The sequence below is a fragment of the Abramis brama genome, assembly GCF_963993115.1.
Source record: "Abramis brama genome assembly, chromosome: 18".
NCBI lineage: Eukaryota > Metazoa > Chordata > Actinopteri > Cypriniformes > Leuciscidae > Abramis > Abramis brama.
In genome coordinates this window covers 12493710-12515578 of record NC_139980.1, presented here as the reverse complement: position 1 = coordinate 12515578, position 21869 = coordinate 12493710, and the positions used below count along the sequence as shown (strand labels likewise).

The window sequence follows — 21869 nt, the reverse complement described above, 5'->3', positions numbered from 1 at the left end:
AACCACCATGTGCCTTCATGTTCCTGCTTTTCACTTGGCACTTTCTCTGTGTTGGAAATTCAAGGTGATAAAACAAGAACTGATGCTTCACATTTCACCCGTTCCACTACGTGCCACCATTAGTCCTTATAACACATAAAAAAAATCAGCCCTTTTAGACACGTGATAAAATCAATATCAGACCATGTGATGATGTCACCCCCTGCGCCAAGACCCTAATGGCCTTCATTTCGACATATTGCACTACAATAGAGCAAAATGATGTTCATTCATCTCTGTGTGCATTACATCTTAGTGCTCACAGCCATATATACAATAATCTCAAGCTGCAAATACATCCAGCGGCATTCTATCCATCCAGGAAGCCATCCTGTCCCAAACGATTGTAGGCGTTGATGAACGGGCCCCTCGGAGGAAAATCACTCTTCTGTTTTTTTTGTCCTCCTGTCTGTTGCAGTTCCACCAGTCTGTGCCATCTATCAACATCATTGAGGTGTGATGGGAGTTTCGTAGATGTCAGTTGCACCCTCCCCCGTATCAGGATGACAGTTTATCGGCCCTTCCATCATAACACAGTCAAGAATCCTCATGGAGCAGCACATCAGCTACACCTCAGTATCGGCCCACCCATACGCACGTATATTAAAGCAATCCATTGGGACTGTAAATATCATATTGCGTATATGACTGGATGCCTATATTGTATGATGGATGGAGAATACCCCAAACTTTCCTGCAATATATCAGATTGAATCGGGGATTTTTCCCTCTTGTATAGAAAAGGAAGGAAAGTGTATTTTTGATATGGCACTGTTGCAGTATGACAGGGTTTCTATTCTTTATTAGCTTGTGTTTGGTTTGTGCATGCATCTCTTTTGAGTCTGATAGGATGTGTACAGAAGCAGGTCATTAGATTAAGCTTGTGCTCTTCTTTTCATTAGTCTGTAAAACTGGTGGAATTGTGACTGCGCTGCTTATTAGAGGGAACAGACTGACGCCAAATCTCTCTGCTTGTCATCTCTTCATCCTCCTAACCAGTTTTTTTGTATTCTAAATATGCATATTTGCCCAGTTTATTTGCCCACTACATACTAATCCTAAAAACCTGCCAGACTGAACAATGTACATAATTGCTAATCTCTGTGTTGTATACAAAACATGCTAAAAAACAAAACAATATCCTAACTGAATTATTGTTTGCTATTAAGAATATAAAGACGCCATAAACCTCATGATGAAAAGTGCATGCATATTTTATGTTTTTTTATGCCCTTAATCTCATGTTTATTCTCTTAATTAGAGGATGTTGTTATCTTCTTTTTCTCCTTTTCAGTTTTAATAAAGATAATGAATGACTTGATGGAAGCTTGTTTTTTTTCTTGCTTTCTTTTTGACATATTAGCATTTTGGGAATTTGAGAGAAGTACTATGCAGAAACCCATATATTGTTTGTTTCAACAGAAACATGCTAATGGAGTGGGATCTCATTTATTGGTGCATTCAACCACCAAGCACATTAAGAGTCATTAATATTAATAAAACATTAGGGAGTTAATCAAATTAACAATATTTTCAAAATAGAAACCCACTAAAATCACAAGATATGACACTTTTGTGTTTTTGAACAAATATTTTATTATACATTATTAAATATCAACCAATTGTTTATGTATATATGCAAATTACCTCTTGAGCTCCATTATGGTTTCATGATGATTAAATAATAAAAATTAGTATGTGTACAAAGCCAAACATAGATTGCATAGATTTTCTTAAAGCACCAACTTTCTTACTTTACAAAATATTAATCAAATAAAACACATTATAAAGACAATCACACATTATAGAGACAATCTACACAATATTTTAGAAACCATTTCAGATATGGTTATATACATTTTTTTTTTTTTTTTTTCACTATGGTTGTTGCAATCGTTAAAGACATTGAAAGTGTCTCAAATCCTTCCACAGAAAATTAGTGATTATTTGAAATGAATAAGCAGTCAAATCAGATCATTAATTATTAAACCACTGACAGTTTCAATATGATTAACCAAAATAACTAGAACACCACTAACTGAACTAAGAACTTTAGTTACAGTATACTGCTATCACAGCATATATTCTATCAAATTAAATGAAACTTATCCCACTTTTAGGAGGATAGAAAATGTAAAAAACAAAAATTCTGTAATGTCGAGAAGAAATACTGCATGTTCAAAAGGAGAAAAAAGCTGACAGATCTACTGAGGCTCAAAGACGGAACGTTAAATGATGAAGAAGAGATTTCTGTGTGCATTTTAATATCACTTAAAAAGGGCAGAATGGCAGTATATTACATGTAACACTAGAGACTGATGGAACTCATGGGGAAAATATTTTTCATTTCTGAGAGCCAATGTGTAATATTCTTTACTTCAGCACTTACAAAGCAAAGAAATGTCAGAGCCTATAGAAATAAGATACATTTCTGTCTTTCTATCCAGTTTCTGTTTGACAGAATATGGCATTTATTTTTGCAAAATGAATGTGTGATGATTGTCTGCCCAAAAGTTTAACCAAATCAGTGATGATTTTGACATAATTTGTGTGACATGACATTGTCTGACTGGATTAAATATATATATAAAAAAAAAAATTAAAAAAAGATTAATAAAAAAAGAATAAACAGTCTGGTCCTTAAATTAAGAAGTTGCATATATTTAAAAATAACAATTAAAGTTAAAAATAAGTTTCACTGATGAAAAGCATCTGTGAACATAAATAATGGTAATAATAATAATAAATCTAACACTTATGGTTGGAAGCCCATTGTGAGAGGCTTTAGACTGCAATATTTTGGATCCTAAAAAAGAAAGAAATCTGAAGTGTTTTGAGGCCTTATTAAAATATTTAAAAATTCCATGATCCACCCCAAACAGCAACATAGTGTTGGCCCAGATCCGGCCCACATCTGGTACACCCGGATGTGGGCCGGATCAGGGCCGACATTATGTTGCTTTCTGGGAAAGAAAATCATTTCTGTAATGATTGCTTGTCCCCTGACCCACAATCATATCTGAAATTCAACAGTGCTTCAAAATGTTAGTCCCGAACAGCTCTACAGTACATACTTATTTGTAAACGTTCACCTAGAGTGTATAATGCACGTCTAAAGTTCGCTAACACGTGCGGATCTAGTACTGTACATCCTGTAACACTTGTCTGAGAGCGTTTCAGTGGCTTTTGTTCAGTACAAAGCACTCGACTGAAATGAACCATGCAATCTGACTTTCAGATGAATGCCGTGGGAGTCTTGAAGAATGCTGGGCTGAAGGACAAACATCAGTTTTGTGGAATGTACATTTGGTCGCACTTTCAAGTACATGTTTGTAGTTATTGTATATTTAAATAACATAACCAAAGTATCTACAATATAGCACCAATGCGTTGAAAAGATTTACACTCTTTACATTATACAGGTAGCAAATCTACTTACACAAACGCTTGAGTACAATATGACAACATGCAGTTTCATACATGTTGTATTGTCAAGTTCTTACCCTGAACTTACAGTGTTATAATGCAAGTACATTGGCATTCAAGAGTTATATAGCTGAATCATGCACGTCTGTGATGCTTTTTTGTGGTATTGTTTGCTGTTTTAAATGGCAGTGGTGTGAGTGAGTGAGTCCATCGCTGAGGCATAAGTTGCACGTTGTGTGTTTGTGACACTTTCTGATAGGCTGGTGAGAGTGATTTGTGTGTGTGTGTGTGTGCTCAGTCTGAGTCCTCACTGCTGAAGGACAGGAGATGATCTTCCACCGGACTCACAGCTGCATCCTCAGACACGGTTCTGCTGCGGGACGTTGCCAGTCTGATTGAGGGAACAGGAAAAATATAAAATAATGTTTCCTTCTTGTTTTTCTCTTTAAAATCCTAAAAGTTTATTTCAAAGATAAAATGGATTTTAAAACTAAATTCAAAATTACACTGAAAGATGTGAAAGATGCACATGCTTTTATCAGGGTTCCCACAGTATTCGTAAACCTGGGAATGTCAGGGAATTTAACTTTTGATTTATTTTTGTTTTTTTTAGTTATGCATGCTCTAAAACATTTAATCAGATATACTACTGTTCAAAAGTTTGGGGTCAGTAAGATTTTTTAAATGTTTTTTAAAGGAATCTCACCAGGCTCACCAAGGCTGCATTTATTTGATAAAAAAATACAGTAAAAACAGCAACATTGTGAAATATTTTCTATTTTAATATATTTTAAAATGTAATATAAGTATTCCTGTGATCAAAGCTGAATTTTCAGCATCATTACTCCAGTCTTCAGTGTCACATGAACCTTCAGAAATCATTTAAATATGATGATTTGCTGCTCGAGAAACATTTTATATGATCAATGTTGAAAACAGTTCATATTTTGTGGAAACCCTGATACTTTTTTTTCAGGATTCTTTAATAATTAAAAAGTTCAAAAGAACAGCATTTATTTTAAATATAAATCTTCTCTAACATTATAAATGACTGCAACTTGTTATACTTTTGATCAATTTAATGCATCCTTGCTGAATAAAAGTATTCATTTTATTAAAAACTTTTGAACGGTAGCGTAGATGATAATCTTCTGCAAGTAAGAAATTGTGAGTGAAACAAGTTCTTTTCACTGAATCGTTCAGACCTGATTCATACGGAAGAGGATTAGGGCCAAGCAATAATAAAAAAATAAAACCATCTCGAGATTAAAGTCATTATAATGCGAGATTAAACTCGTTAAATTTCGAGAAAAAAAGTCTAAATACAATCTTGAGAATAAACTCATTAAATATCGAGAATAAAGTCGTTGTGTTTCGAGAAAAAACTCGTTAAATTGCGAGAAAAAACTCGAAATACAATCTTGAGAATAAACTCATTACATTTCGAGAATAAAAATTTAAATCTCGAAATTTTACGATTTTTTTCTCGAAACTCAACGACTTTATTCTCGAAATGTAATGAGTTTATTCTCAAGATTGTATTTTGAGTTTTTTCTCGCAATTTAACGAGTTTTTTCTCGAAACACGACGACTTTATTCTCGATATTTAATGAGTTTATTCTCAAGATTGTATTTAGACTTTTTTTCTCGAAATTTAACGAGTTTAATCTCGCATTATAATGACTTTAATCTCGAGATGGTTTTATTTTTTTATTATTGCTTGGCCCTAATCCTCTTCCGTAGATTCATTAGCGAATCAGTCTGAATCAAAACAATAAAAAATAATAAAAAAAGATTAATTACAAAAGGTCTGGGAACCCTGTTGTAAGTTGTTGTGTTGAAGTGAAACAGAAATCTTGTCAGGCAGTGACCATAAAGGAAACTAAGTCTGAAGTGTAATATTAATTTCTCATTGAGGTTTAGTGATGGTTGATGAAAACCGAGGCATGTCATTACGCGGTACGGGTTCTCTCACCTCACTTACCTGCGTCCATCTCCTCCACCTCCATATTGCTGCATGGCAGGCGAGAGAGAGCATGACACATGCTGACAGTAAGCTATGATTAAACCATCACATCCTCCCAAGCATGCTACTGTTCAAACTTTGTGGGGATCTAGATCTATTATTTACATTTTTATTGTGTTTTTTATACGCGCTCAGTGAACGGAAAGAGCTTTGGATTTGCCTCGTCTGAATCACTTAGAAGAATCATGATCCTTTTTGGCTCATTACATTACTTATAATAATGGATTCTACTGGCAAGATGAGTGCTGTTTCTGTTCTGCTGTATGCCAGCAATGAAGTCATAGTAATGCATTGGCATCACAAGCAGTTATAACTTTATGGTTGCAGAGAATGTGGTGAGCAATCATTTAAAGACTTGTAACATGTATCATCATGTTAAAAATAAATTGATTCAACAAGTTACACAATTTTATTAGAAAGCACATCCCTATGCACAAGAATGCTTGTAACTCACTAAGCAATGAAATCATTGGATGTTTGGGATTTTACATTTCACATATTCTCTGTTTCTGTTCAAGGACTTTTATATTCTTATTTTTATTTACTTTTTATATACTGAAAGTATTTTCAGTTCCCTGTGTTTTCTCTGTTGTATTTGGGGCCGTTTACACGACACCGTTTTCAACTAAAAACGGAAAACTTGTTATGCGTTTTGGCCGTTCATTTACATGACAACGGCGTTTTGGGGGACTGGAAACTCAAACTTTTGAAATTGGGTTTCAAATTGCTAGTTTTTGAAAACGCTACCGTTTATGTGGATTCTTGTGAACAGGAATCATTTTGACAACGTTGTTGTCTGTATGTGAAAAAGCAAAGGAAAAACTTCTCAGTTTTTAGTGCATTGTTGTTGTGTAAACATACCCATAGTTACTGATTTGGTTTCCTTTGCTTTGTTAATTAATTACGTTCACCTGTGTCTTGTTTGGTTCCTCAGTCAGCCTTGTGTGCATATATAGGCTAAGGCCAGTCCAAAATTGTCATGCCCTTCACTTGCTAACTTCCCTCCATCTCGTTAACTTCACTCGGATGTACGTCATTGCTTACGTTGCACGAGTGCCCACTACTGGCAGAAACTGCAATGGGCTGAATTGGAACATCCTAAGCCCTTGATCACTTGGAATCAGCTATGAAGTTGATGAATTATTTAAATTAGTTTTTCCATTTAAGAATTTGTTTAAAGGGATGGTCCACTTTTTTTGGAAATAGGCTCATTTTACAACTCCCCCAGAGTTAAAAAGTTGAGTTTTACCGTTTTCGAATCCATTCAGCCGATCTCCGGGTCTAATAATCAAGAAACTTTGCTGCCGTACCATGGCTCCAGCAGGCGTAATGATATGACGCAGCGCCTGAAAATAGTCCACCCTATAGTCTACCGAGCTGGGGACTATTTTCAGGCGCTGCGTCATATCATTACGCCTGCTGGAGCCATGGTACGGCAGCAAAGTTTCTTGATTATTACGCAGGAATGAGAGTATAGTTCCTAGCCATATCAGCCTAGAAAATCGCAACTTTTCATTTTCCGTCGATCTTAGTACACGATGTAACTACAGAAGAGTCAAGTTTTAAATAGGAAAAATATCGAAACTCTTTGGTAATTTTTTTGAGAGAGATGCTAATGGTCTTATCCTATTCAATGATCTATGCTAAGCTATGCTAAAAGTGGTACCGCCAGACCCGGAGATCGGCTGAATGGATTCGAAAACGGTAAAACTCAACTGTTTAATTCTGAGGGAGTTGTAAAATGAGCCTATTTCCAAAAAAAGTGGAGTATCCCTTTAATGCAGCATCCAAATGTATATAGGTGTGTTTGGGTTGTTTTAAATAAATAAAAATATACAATTAATATATCATAGAGTTGTTTGTTGTGGTGGTGATTAGACGAGATATGTGGTGACGTCACAATCGTACTGCATTGTGGGACATACGAGGGAAGTTTATATGGACAGACCCTCGCTCCCTCGATTTTGACAGAGGGAGCGAGGGTCTGTCCATATAAACTTCCCTCGTCCAAAATGGCGGCAGGGATTCCCCCGAGGGGAAGTGCTTAGGGAAGTTTGCAAGTGCGTGTCTAAAAGTGGACTGGAATGCAGCCATAGCCCTCAGTTTCAGTTGTGTTTTATCTATTCTGGTTGCGTTAATATGTGGTTTCTGTTTCTCCGGCGGTTCCCTGTTATCCTGAGTATTTTGATTCTTTTATTAAAGTTCTACTGCTGTAACTATAGATCCACGCCTTCACAGAACAGATTCTTTATTTGTTTTTGTGTTCCCCAAACCCCACCTGCTGTACCACTGACAATCTGCTAATCTGGATAATAAGAAAAAAATTCATCGTTTTGGTACTTCTGTTTATAAATCTACCAGCTTTAACTGTACACAGAAATGCTTGAATGAAGTCGTTATGAACTCTTTACATTCAATCTGCTGCTAAACGTGAATAACTCCAAACTATTTCCATAACATTTCCAGGGCTCTGTTTGACTTTATATTAATAACCGTGTATGGAGAGACACTCAGAATAAAATGATTCACCATGTCTGTTAATCGGAACCAGAGCTGCGATGGCTAATGTGTTTCAGTGCTCCTACTGTGTGCCGAATCTCACACAATCTCCACTTTATGAGACATAATGACACACTTGAGAGAGTGCGAACACAATAGCTGATTATATGAGACAGAATATTTTACAAATAGTTCCACATCAGCATACATATGGCCTTGAAGCTACAACACATGGACAACTGCTACAAAACTCACAATTTTATTTCAAGTGGGCAGCAAATCAACAAAGATAACAAACAAAGAAATATTGACTGAATTTGAGTGTATCTCAGGGGAAATTATCTCTTGTTTAAAATTCTGTTTTCAGACATTTGCTAAGCTGCACTGCAGTCAAAAATGCTGCAATATACACCGTTCAAATGTTTGGGGTCAGTAAGATTTTTCAATAAACTTGTATTCAGCAATGATTAATTAAATTGGTCAAAATTGACCGTAAAGACATTTGTATTGTTACAAAAGATTTCTTTTACAACTAAATACTGCTCTTTTTAACTTTCTAAGAATCACAGATTCCACAAAAATATTAAGCAGCACAACTTTTTTCAACATTAAAAATAATCAGAAATGTTTCTTGAGCATCAAATCAGCATATTGTAATTATTTCTGAAGTATCATGTGACACTGAAGACTGGAGTAATGATGCTGAAAATTCCGCTTTGCCATCACATTTTAAAGTATACTAAACTAAAAAAAAAATTAAATTGTAACAATATTTTGCAATATTACTGTTTTTACTGTATTTCTGGTCAAAAACATTAAAATAATCTCACAGACGCCAAACTTTTGAACGGTAGTGGGTTTTTTTACACCAAAGTCAGTTCTTTTCTTTTTGTGAATATGTATAAGAGTATTTTAAAGGGTAAGTTATTATCAATAAGCATTCAATCTCCAATAAACACTATCCTGAATGAACAATCTCTGATTTCACAGACAGTTTTCTGTGAGGCTTACTATGTGTGATTAAAAGTGAGTAGAAGGGAAGAAACTTACCTTGAAAACGCATCATCGAGGCTATCTTCCGCATCCTGAGAATGAGAGAACATGCAATAACCATGTGAGCAAACACATCACAGATCACATCTATATCATACCTGCAGAACCAGAGAGTAAATTGAACAACATTAGCACCAGCAAGCTCTAAAGAGTTACTCTAAAGTCTCTTCTGTGACAGTCATTATCTGAGACCAGCAGACTGAAGATTCTAATTGGGTTTCAGAACCTCATGAACAGTGGATGGAATGCAATCAAAGCTGAAAAAAAGTAATCAACAAAAGGCAGGTTGAACATGGTGTGCAGACAGAGAGCTTGACGGATCCAATATGGGTAGCTCTCCGCCTAGTGGTCATACGTTTAATCAATAAATACGGCATTAAAGCAGAGAATGCCACTTAGTGGTGACTATGTGCTTTATCAACAGGACAGGCCATGCTGACTGACAATATAATGGCAATTAGCCCGTGGCAATAGCAATTACCTTTTTTGTCATGGTGTCAAAACAACTGACCTTCATTTTGGAGCAGATACTCTGCATAATAGTGGCACTCTTTCAGAAAATTAATTAAAGTGAGGATTCAGATGACCAGGCAGGCCAAAAGACAAACTAGATTTAATGTTATCAGAAAGGACTGCCTGGCATTTCAGCCATATTCAATCAAATAATATGGAAACGATTCAAAATAGACTCCTGGAAAAGCAGTACTATCCTCTGAAGGGATATTTATTATGTGTGAAATTAGTTAAGCTCTGAATGAAACACTAACACTCTGAATATAGAGATTCGGTTCATTTGCTGAACCCAAACAATTGCCCAAATATACATTAACATTTAAAAGTTTGGGCTCAGCATTTTAGAATGATTCAAATCAGCATATTAGAAAGATTTCTTAAGAATCATGTGGCCCTGAAGACTGGAGTAGCCTAATGATGCTGAAAATTAATTTAAATTCATTACATTTAAAAATATAGAGACTTCTTTCAAAAGCATTAAAACGTCCTACAGACCCCCAAAACTTTTGAACGGTAGTGGTTGACAAAAAAAAAGGTTAATGACATCATACCCAGGAGTCATGTTTGATTGGCCGTCTCCTTGTGTTGCTGCGTGGAGATGGTGAAAGGAAGGAAGGGAAGAAGGGCTTCCTCAGTTTGTGCTCCATCAGAGCCCGAGTTTTCTCCTCCTCTGACACAAGGAAAGAACGAAAATAAATGGTATTCCCATGAATTTAACATAATTAAGACAAAACCATTGTGGTTAAACCAATAAATGTACCTGAAACACGGTTTGGTTCAGATTCAGGCTGAGATTCAGGGTCTGAACAGGAGTAGCATGTGCGAACTTTCTTGCTTTTGTCTGCGATGGAAAAATGAAGACAGGGATATTTGTTTTCCATGTATAGCCTATATAAACAAACGTGGCAAAAACCCTCACCTTCTTGTGCGATTTCCCACATATCTAGAGCTACTTTAAAAGCTTGCGCAACTGTCAAAGTCACAGCCTGAGCCTGTGGAAAACATGAACGCACAAAATCAGAAGGTTTCTGAAGGTTGTCCACTAGATGGCGCTAGATACCTACTATAGATACGGGTCAAGAGAAAAGGCTGTGTTTGTCAATTACAATCACCTAAAAACTGTAGCGAAAAAATAGGTAATGATTAATAAGGAAACATAACATGGTGAAGAAGGATTGCAATGGAAAAATTTTAACAAACAATGTGCATATGCGTGGGAATTAAGCCTATATGTTTTGCCATCTGTGCTTCCAAATATGTTCATGATGTGCATCTGAACACACTTACTATTTTCTTTTTTTGGCAGAGGAAGGCATGGCACTCCAGAGTTTCATTGAACTGGCTTTGGGAGACGTAGGCAAATACCTTATCCTGAGTTTTGTCTGTTGTGCAGTAAGATATTCTGCAGAGGTGAGAAATAAAAGTGTGGACTGTATTTGTTCATAAAGACTCATATAATTAAATAACATTTCCAGGAATGAATAATCTACTGGCAGAGACTTGGTTATGACTCTTTTTTTTTATCTTTCAATAACGTCAATGGAAGTGTGTGAAAATCATCAGCTTTATTTTACAGAGACAATGCAACAAACTGTTTGAAGTTTCAGCGATAATGACACTCTTCTTTAATTTATTGAGTCATTTCTAACTTTTAACTGCAGTAATAATTGCATCGGCCAATTAAAGTATGGTCATTTAAAGTCTGCAAACCAACCCAGATGATTCCTGTTGAGAACAGATTTGTAATTTAAAAAAGTAACATGGGTTTGTAATCTCTCAGATCCCTAAGAAAACCCATGAAAAACCAATTCAGAGCCAAAACAGAAGTGAGATGGTGAAGTCTATGGTTGAACTGTACTAAGACATAGTTCTGCATTTAAAGGAATAGTGCACCCAAAAAAATCTGATTGTCATCATCGTTTCAAACGAATTATTTCCTGTGGAACACAAAAGAAGATATTTTGAAGAATATTTACACTGCTCTCTTCCATACAATGAAGTGTTCCTGTAGCCTAAACAGTAGAGCATGGATTCAGCTTCAACATTCTGTACTTTATGTTCCACAGAAAAAAGAACCTAAAAGGACATTTTCATTTTCTTTCTTCTCTGAATTTAGAGCACCAAACCAAAAGAGCTTGTGTGAAATAATGAGATACATTAGGGGAAGACAGAGCTCTGATCTCACTTCATCTACAATTGTTAGTGAACTACTTCTGATGCACGACCTAAATAGAAATGCCCAAGACTCTCTATTCCCTTTCTCCCTCCCCTTTCTCTCTCTGAACATGGGGGGTGTGGTGAATTATCATTTATTCCAGTCTGTGGTGCATTGCACAACTTCATTATTGAAGAGCGTGACACTGAGAGGGAAGGAAATGGTAAATGGCCCGAATTTAGCTTGTTTGTATAGCTCCTTTTGAACAGAATTAAAGGAGGAGGAAATTTGATCATAAACAACCTCAGCTATGCTGAAATGAACCTTTCAATCTTTGCTTTTGCGGTACTCAAATAGAACATATTTGAAAGTACCGTTGCTCAATACATGAAATTGAATGCATTACAAAACAAACACGTTTTATACAACAGTAAGTTTCAGTCCTCGATTTGTTTGGCTGAGCGGCATTATAGATGATATAGTGTGTAAACAGTTCAACAACAGTGTTTGTATCACTCCACTTGTCTGTGAGTTCTACAGGTAGGGATTTTTCATTTACTCTTTCTGCATTGTTATGCAAGTAGGTGGTGACAAGTGATGTCTTTATTAGTGAGTCACTGAATCATTCACTCAACCGATTAAATCAAAATCACTGAATCATTTTGAAATGTAACACCACTTATGTGTGCCGCTGGAAGATGCGCAATTTGGCAACATTTGATTTTGCTGTGGAACTATTTTCTTTGTTTTTTTGGGGTTGGCGGAGCTAAAAACAAAGTAAATGTCTAAAATGAAAGGTACTCAATATTAACTTTTTGTTTACTGAACAATTTTATTTATTTTTATTGTCAATGTGTTCTCAGACCTATCTGTTATCAGATCCTGTTGTACTGTAAATAAATGGGAAAACGCAACACAAAGAAACTGAATCCAGGCCAAGTGAAAAGCAGAGATAAAATAAAATGGCAATGCACAAAGTGAGTTTGGCCTTAACATGAATGCGTTCTGCTTTAGGCAAGGAAGAGACACACGCTTGTTAAATTTCAACAAATACATATAGAGCCTCAGTCAGGCCACGTACAGGCCGTAGTACACTGTAAATAGAAAAAAAATAATAATAGGAGCCTTCACATAAGCAACTCAAGGGTATAACAAACATGACCTTGTGGCCCTGACTAGCATAAGAGCCTATTATAGCCTTGGCAGTGTTTGCATTGGCAGTGGCACAGATTGCTCCCTCATTGATGCCCTGGCTCCCTTCTCTTGCCGAACACATTACAGTGGAATATGACATTCCCAGAATGGGGGGAGCCAAAGTGGGGATTAATCTTTTCATGAACCCCCATACAGTTAATGCGGGACCGTAGTGAATCTCATTACACAAATCACTGTGCAAGATGTGTGGCTTAGGAAAATAAAGTATTGCACACAGATGTTTTCTTTTCAAGAGACAAGCTGTCAGTAGTGAAAGTGATATTTATTTGCATAAAAAGGCACATAAAAATCCTAAATTGCAGTGAGCATTGACGGAAATGAAACAAAAAAATGAAATAAAGACCCAGAATGCCCTTCAAACCTTTACAATTTCTGATGTAATAAAGCTGACAGCTCCTACTGAGCCTAGACAAACAACATCATCTCCTATTTTTCACTAAAAATAGAACGGCTGCGTTTTTTTCATCATTATTTGTATATTCAGCTGTGGAGGGGGAGGGGGGGGGGGGGATCAAAGGAGTGAATAAAGATGAGGAAAAGTGTTCATATCATCAGCACTATGTTTCCTTCTTTTGAAACCCCCACCACTTCATTCAAGATGCTCTCGTTTATTTTGCTGTCAGTGAAAAGGCAGAGAATACCCAAGATACTCTGCTTCACCCTCCAAACGGTTGTCCAAGACCCCCTCAGGGTCTGGGTTGAAATAGCATTTATTATAGCATCCCGACTGAACTGTGATTTTACGGTCCCCTGGTAATTGTGTTTACTCTCTAGCCTCCTTTGAAAGTCAAACTGAGGCTGTATGATCAAAGTCTACACTGATTACATTCTGCTGTATAAGACCCATCGCTCCAGGGTCTATTCTCTATTTTGAGGTGTGCTTTACCTGGATAAGGCTAATAATAAAGACATAAGAAAATAAGATGAAACTCTGTGCGGTGGAGAGCAGTTTGTCCTCTACGTGAGCTCACAGAATTCCTTGTCTTACACAGGAATCCATATGCCATCACACTAAATAGCCAGAAGCCCACAGAGCATCTCTGAAGGGAGCGGCGCAGGACAGTGCCACGGATGGAGGAGTTCCAGGTACAAGGACAGAGTGTTTTGTGTCAGACCTGATGCTCTGCTGCTAAAAAAATTAATTAGTAATTTGGTTTTCAATACCATTAACCATTAAAAAAAATATATATACAGTGAGGAAAATAAGTATTTGAACACCCTGCTATTTTGCAAGTTCTCCCACTTGGAAATCATGGAGGGGTCTGAAATTGTCATCGTAGGTGCATGTCCACTGTGAGAGACATAATCTAAAAAAAAAAATCCAGAAATCACAATGTATGATTTTTAACTATTTATTTGTATGATACAGCTGCAAATAAGTATTTGAACACCTGTCTATCAGCTAGAATTCTGACCCTCAAATACCTGTTAGTCTGCCTTTAAAATGTCCACCTCCACTCCATTTATTATCTTAAATTAGATGCACCTGTTTGAGGTCGTTAGCTGCATAAAGACACCTGTCCACCCCATACAATCAGTAAGAATCCAACTACTAACATGGCCAAGACCAAAGAGCTGTCCAAAGACACTAGAGACAAAATTGTACACCTCCACAAGGCTGGAAAGGGCTACGGGGAAATTGCCAAGCAGCTTGGTGAAAAAAGGTCCACTGTTGGAGCAATCATTAGAAAATGGAAGAAGCTAAACATGACTGTCAATCTCCCTCGGACTGGGGCTCCATGCAAGATCTCACCTCGTGGGGTCTCAATGATCCTAAGAAAGGTGAGAAATCAGCCCAGAACTACACGGGAGGAGCTGGTCAATGACCTGAAAAGAGCTGGGACCACCGTTTCCAAGGTTACTGTTGGTAATACACTAAGACGTCATGGTTTGAAATCATGCATGGCACGGAAGGTTCCCCTGCTTAAACCAGCACATGTCAAGGCCCGTCTTAAGTTTGCCAATGACCATTTGGATGATCCAGAGGAGTCATGGGAGAAAGTCATGTGGTCAGATGAGACCAAAATAGAACTTTTTGGTCATAATTCCACTAAACGTGTTTGGAGGAAGAAGAATGATGAGTACCATCCCAAGAACACCATCCCTACTGTGAAGCATGGGGGTGGTAGCATCATGCTTTGTGGGTGTTTTTCTGCACATGGGACAGGGCGACTGCACTGTATTAAGGAGAGGATGACCGGGGCCATGTATTGCGAGATTTTGGGGAACAACCTCCTTCCCTCAGTTAGAGCATTGAAGATGGGTCGAGGCTGGGTCTTCCAACATGACAATGACCCGAAGCACACAGCCAGGATAACCAAGGAGTGGCTCTGTAAGAAGCATATCAAGGTTCTGGCGTGGCCTAGCCAGTCTCCAGACCTAAACCCAATAGAGAATCTTTGGAGGGAGCTCAAACTCCGTGTTTCTCAGCGACAGCCCAGAAACCTGACTGATCTAGAGAAGATCTGTGTGGAGGAGTGGGCCAAAATCCCTCCTGCAGTGTGTGCAAACCTGGTGAAAAACTACAGGAAATGTTTGACCTCTGTAATTGCAAACAAAAGCTACTGTACCAAATATTAACATTGATTTTCTCAGGTGTTCAAATACTTATTTGCAGCTGTATCATACAAATAAATAGTTAAAAATTATCCATTGTGATTTCTGGATTTTTTTTTTTAGATTATGTCTCTCACAGTGGACATGCACCTACGATGACAATTTCAGACCCCTCCATGATTTCTAAGTGGGAGAACTTGCAAAATAGCAGGGTGTTCAAATACTTATTTTCCTCACTGTATATATATATACTTAAAACAAAATAAATTTATGTTAAGACTATTCAGTATCTATATTTGGAAAATATATTTTGTAAGTGTAAACCTAAAATAAATACTGTTTAGAACAAAAGACAAAGATAATATAAAAAAAAACATCAAGAGATTAATTAAAATGATATACGATTTTGCTTTTCAAATAAATGCATTTTGCTTTAATTACCCTTTTAATTTCACATAAGGATATTCAGTATCTTGAATTAAGTTCATTATAACCCTCTGGAATCATTCTCATGTTGTAGTGTAAACTTCAATAAATAGTTCTTAGAACAAGCAGAAACTAAATAAGAAATAAGAAAAAAATGTTTTTTACTTTAATTACATTTTAATTTTACATTCATTTGTTTTAAAGACTAGAGAGAATGTACATTATCTTGAATTAAATGGATAGTTCACTGAAAAATGAAAATTCTGTCATCGTTTACTCACCCTCAAGTTGTTCCAAACCTGTATGAATTTCTGTCTTCAGCTGAACACAAAATAAGATATTTTGAAGAATGTCAGTGGCCAAACAGTGATGGACCCCATTGACTTCCATAGTATGGAAAAAAATACAACGGAAGTCATTGGGGTCCATCAACTCATTCTTCAAAATATCTTCTTTCGTATTCAGCTGAAGAAAGAAATTTATACAGGTTTGGAACAACTTAAGGGTGAGTAAATGATGACAGAATTTTCATTTTTCAGTGAACTATCCCTTAATTTTCTTTGGTTTGTCCTAATTTTAAAAACATGTATGCAATTTTGCATCTCAAATAAATTTAGGCCGATTTACTTAGCATTTTAATGTTACTGGAATACAAGAAAAAAGTGATTATAAAAATGGTAAAAGAGACAGGGACATAGTGTGCGTGGTTTATGTACTGTATGAGAGAAAATGTGAAAGAGAGAAAGGAGGGATAGAGAAAAGAATAAAACAGTAGGAAGGATGTGGGAAGTTTTTTTTTAATTTTTTATGGGAGAGGATTAAAGAGATGCGTGATTCCCGTGACTGTGTCTCTGCTGTAGCTGATAAGGGGGATCAGCATGGGGCTCCTCTCTGCACTCTAAAGCACCCCTCATGCCCACTGAACAAATCACCTCCCTCTAACAGAGGGCTATAATACTCTCTCAAATGTATGAATACCATACAAGCATATCACCTCTTGCATCAATATTTGTTTGACACACTCAAATGTTAATGATTCACTTGTTAGTGATCTCACTGCACTGTTCATGTTGTTCTACAGACCTTGACTGACTAAAAATCTTTAAACAACTGATTTGGAGGGAGTGAAGTTTGCAATAATTGACTCGATGGTTTTAAAAACAAGAAATGCTTTGTCAGCTTCATGTGGTTTGAATCAGCTGGGTGTGACAAAAATATTATTTAATACGTCATAAATACAATGCAAAAAAAACAACAATATAATTGTTAAAAAATGTATACAGATTTTATAAATAATCCGTAAATCATACAGTAAATCATGTTTAAGGGTTCGATCAGGTACAAGTACACTGTTTAAAAGTTTGGGGTCAGCAAGATTTTTTTCAATATTTTTATTTAGCAATTAAATTGATCAAAGTGACAAAAATGTTGCTACATTCGTAGAAAAATATATATTTCAAAAAATACTGTTCTTTTGAACTTTCAATTCATTAAAAAATCCTGAAAAAAGTATCATATTTCCATAAAAGCATTAAGCAGAACATTATTTTCAACATTGATAATAATAATAATGATGTTTCTTGAGCATCAAATCAACATATTTGAATGATTTCTGAAGGATCATGTGACTCTAAAGACTAATGATGCTGAAAATTCAGCTTTGTCATCACAGGAATAAATTACATTTTTAAATATATTGCAATAGAAAAGTTATTTTAAATTGTAATAATATTTCACAATATTACTGTTTACTGTATTTCTGAGCAAATAAATGGGTAAAACTTTACAATCAGCTCAAATTTGTTAAAATTTGTTCATGCATTAACTAGCATGAATTAACAATAAGCTAATTCTCTTCTAATAATCTTCTTATAGCATTTATTAAAAATAGTTAAAATTATTATAATGTTGAGATTAACATGAACAAAAATTAAGAAATGCTGTAAAAGTATTGTTCATTGTTATTTCGTGTTAACTAATGTAGTTAACGAATGTTAACAAATGAAACCTTATTGTAAATCGTTTTTTTCCTTGTTTTTGGTGTGGTTTTATACCTGTAAATGGAAACGTCCTCAATGAGGTCATTGGTCTCTGTGTCTGACATGATGATTCCCTTGGGGGAGACAGTGAGGGTCACTTTCCGAAACTTCTTTGCACTGGCCCGAGCCTGCATGTGGTTGACAAGGACAAACAATTTGTGTGAACCCTGGTCAAACATCTTTGTCATAGTCAACATTGAAATGTCACTCATAACTCACTGACCAAGAACAATAACCAGAAAAGGTCAGCGAAATCTGTGTGGACTATTAAATCCAACTCCATGGGTACAAGAGCTGAAAAGAGATGACGCTTAATATATAAAATTCATCTTCTGCCTTGTTTAAGTGGTATTGCTGTGACCCCCGCATATGAACACACTGGTACATCAATGCAGTGTGCTGGCAGAAAGAAAAGAGGCCCACACATAGAGAGAGAGAGAGAGAGAGAGAGAGAGAGAGAGAGAGAGAGAGAGAGAGAGAGGGGGGACTCGTCAAGGACAAAGGGAAATCAGGCAAAGCATATCTGGAGGGTCTTTCTCCCTTCCCAGGAGACAGTAAATACTGATTTAAAACACAAATGAAACTCATCTCAAAGATTCACAGTCTTGACAATTAGTTTGTAGAGAAAGTTGTCTCGTTATGATTTGATTGTGCTGTCAAAGGAAGAAAATTCTTTTTTTCCATTTGCTTTCTAAAGAACAAGGAACTATGTTGTGTATTTTAATAGGAAACAGACTGTACTGAAAGACTGACTCTTTTGTTCAGTACAAAATTTTATCACCAAAAAGTAACTTGTATAAAAGGTCTTTGTGAGGCCCTAAACTATTGATCACAAAAGCTTTTGGTTTCTGTTTTGATCTGTTAATCAGTTTGATACTAATGAGAAGCATCAATCAGTTCTTCTTGCGTCTTCAAGTAGCTCATTATTATTAATATATAATAATAATACTTATCATTTATTATTATTATGTGATAACATATACATTTTATACCACTACAAATTGCCAAAGGCATAAAAACGATTTGAGTAAGATTTTGTGCCGACTTGACTCATGATCATTCCTCACTATCCTCAAGTCTCTTGACCCGCTTTTCCTCTGTTGACTGACCGTGGTTACAATCCTCCTGATGGCAGCCGCTGCCATGTCTTCTCCTTTAGGTTGGCCGACCAGAGTCATGCCGAGATACTTCACATTGAACACCATCCCTTCCAGGAGTGTTTCCTTGGTGTCCGTCCAGTTCTCTGGGAGCTCTAAAACACAAAATAAAACATTTTCCTTTATGAGTGAACTACCCCTTTAAGAAATAAACTAAATGTTCAAGGCTTCAAATATCAAAGGCTCAAAACAAACTGCCTGAAATGTGGATTTATTGATTAACACCGCAGGATATCACAGGAAAGATGCCTTTAAGCCATAACGGAATAATTACTTTTTTTGATGCAATAAATAATCCATTCGCTAAATATGTTTTTCATATAAAAATACATCCATTGAACATAGATGGTAGGTTTCACACCTTTCCATTAGGAGAAGTGGGGCTCATTCCCATGTAAGGAGAACTGTGCCACACACTGAGCTTTAAATAGCTTTCCGGTCCCATTTGAATCCAATACAAAGCCCTGCGGAATGTAGTGCTGGATCGAAAGACATGCAGAATGAACCTGGACATCCACTGCCCTGCTAGTGCAATTCTGAAGCAAAAATCTATATAAAGCAAGCACTGAAGTGATGGACCTTAAGCAATTGTTAGCCATATCAGTGTGAATTATTGATTATTATGCTTTCAAAACGACAAAGATTCTTTATTATTTTATTTTATATAAATTTATTATAGCCGAAAAAACACATCAGAACTGCAGGAATAGAGCATTGAAAATAGTGCTTCCTTGATAATTTATATTTATCGTGACAGGTAAGCCAAAGTTTCAGACAGCAGTAAACTCTTAAAAAAGTTCTTCTTATGACCTGCTGTAGCTCATTAGAAAACAAAATGTAAATATATATATATATATATATATATATATATATATATATATATATATATATATATATACACTCACCTAAAGGATTATTAGGAACACCTGTTCAATTTCTCATCAATGCAATTATCTAATCAACCAATCACATGGCAGTTGCTTCAATGCATTTAGGGGTGTGGTCCTGGTCAAGACAATCTCCTGAACTCCAAACTGAATGTCAGAATGGGAAAGAAAGGTGATTTAAGCAATTTTGAGCGTGGCATGGTTGTTGGTGCCAGACGGGCCGGTCTGAGTATTTCACAATCTGCTCAGTTACTGGGATTTTCACGCACAACCATTTCTAGGGTTTACAAAGAATGGTGTGAAAAGGGAAAAACATCCAGTATGCGGCAGTCCTTTGGGCGAAAATGCCTTGTTGATGCTAGAGGTCAGAGGAGAATGGGCCGACTGATTCAAGCTGATAGAAAAGCAACTTTGACTGAAATAACCACTCGTTACAACCGAGGTATGCAGCAAAGCATTTGTGAAGCCACAACACGAACACGCACAACCTTGAGGCGGCTGGGCTACAACAGCAGAAGACCCCACCGGGTACCACTCATCTCCACTACAAATAGGAAAAAGAGGCTACAATTTGCACGAGCTCACCAAAATTGGACAGTTGAAGACTGGAAAAATGTTGCCTAGTCTGATGAGTCTCGATTTCTGTTGAGACATTCAGATGGTAGAGTCAGAATTTGGCGTAAACAGAATGAGAACATGGATCCATCATGCCTTGTTACCACTGTGCAGGCTGGTGGTGGTGGTGTAATGGTGTGGGGGATGTTTTCTTGGCACACTTTAGGCCCCTTAGTGCCAATTGGGCATCGTTTAAATGCCACAGCCTACCTGAGCATTGTTTCTGACCATGTCCATCCCTTTATGACCACCATGTACCCATCCTCTGATGGCTACTTCCAGCAGGATAATGCACCATGTCACAAAGCTCGAATCATTTCAAATTGGTTTCTTGAACATGACAATGAGATCACTGTACTAAAATGGCCCCCACAGTCACCAGATCTCAACCCAATAGAGCATCTTTGGGATGTGGTGGAACGGGAGCTTCGTGCCCTGGATGTGCATCCCACAAATCTCCATCAACTGCAAGATGCTATCCTATCAATATGGGCCAACATTTCTAAAGAATGCTTTCAGCACCTTGTTGAATCAATGCCACGTAGAATTAAGGCAGTTCTGAAGGCGAAAGGGGGTCAAACACAGTATTAGTATGGTGTTCCTAATAATCCTTTAGGTGAGTGTATATGGCATATATATATATATCATATATATATATATATATATATATATATATGGCATATTATATATATATATATATATATGGCATATTATATATATATATATATATATATGGCATATTATATATATATATATATATATGGCATATTATATATATATATATATATATATATATATATATATATATATACACACACACACACACACACACACACACACACACACACACACATATTACATAAGTCCTAATAATGTGTAATAATAACAAGGGCTGTCAAGCTATTCAAATTTTTAATCTAATTATTACATGAAATGCTGATTAATTAATCGAAAATTAATTGCACATACAATTTGGCTGAAAAATGACCCACCAAAAGATCATTTAAAGTCATTATTGTGTTAAATAAGAAAAGCATCAAATAGACATGACAAAAAGTAGCTTCATAAAAATAAAAATAAAGATTTTAACAGAGAAATTATTACACATAAAATCGTAGGCCACAACAGCCATGATTTCTTTTTTCAGAGACTGCATCTGAATACAGATCAGTTACTACTCAGTAACTGATTACTTCTATGTTCCTTTGCCTAAAAAGGCAACTATGGAGGACAGAAACTCATTTAATCTGACAGTGTCCTGTG

The 21869-nt window shown here is 36.3% G+C and overlaps 2 protein-coding genes across 6 annotated transcripts in view; one reads left to right on the top strand and one right to left on the bottom strand.

Annotated features, from left to right (window-relative positions):
• fndc4a (fibronectin type III domain containing 4a) overlaps window positions 1–1360 on the top strand; it is a 29617-nt gene extending 28257 nt beyond the window's left edge. For all 3 annotated transcript variants that reach the window (XM_084091767.1, XM_084091765.1, XM_084091766.1), the window contains exon 6: window positions 458–1360. In XM_084091767.1, the coding sequence (XP_083947893.1) occupies window positions 458–499 (42 nt within the window). In that variant the 3' untranslated portion in view covers window positions 500–1360. The remainder of the gene's footprint in view (window positions 1–457) is intronic.
• A 920-nt stretch (window positions 1361–2280) lies between these two features.
• The window catches only part of LOC311068916 (low density lipoprotein receptor adapter protein 1-B), a 35225-nt gene continuing 15636 nt past the window's right edge, over window positions 2281–21869 (bottom strand). Inside the window, exons 2-10 of one of the 3 annotated variants that reach the window (XM_084091763.1) lie at window positions 19057–19199; window positions 17963–18075; window positions 10844–10958; window positions 10476–10548; window positions 10317–10397; window positions 10108–10226; window positions 9041–9075; window positions 5450–5478; window positions 2281–3856 (exon numbers count right to left, since the gene is read on the bottom strand). In XM_084091763.1, coding sequence (XP_083947889.1) covers window positions 3810–3856; window positions 5450–5478; window positions 9041–9075; window positions 10108–10226; window positions 10317–10397; window positions 10476–10548; window positions 10844–10958; window positions 17963–18075; window positions 19057–19199 — 755 coding nt within the window. In that variant the 3' untranslated portion in view covers window positions 2281–3809. Of the gene's footprint in view, window positions 3857–5440; window positions 5479–9040; window positions 9076–10107; window positions 10227–10316; window positions 10398–10475; window positions 10549–10843; window positions 10959–17962; window positions 18076–19056; window positions 19200–21869 lie in introns of all 3 variants that reach the window. The other 2 variants (XM_084091764.1, XM_084091762.1) reach the window with 2 other exon arrangements.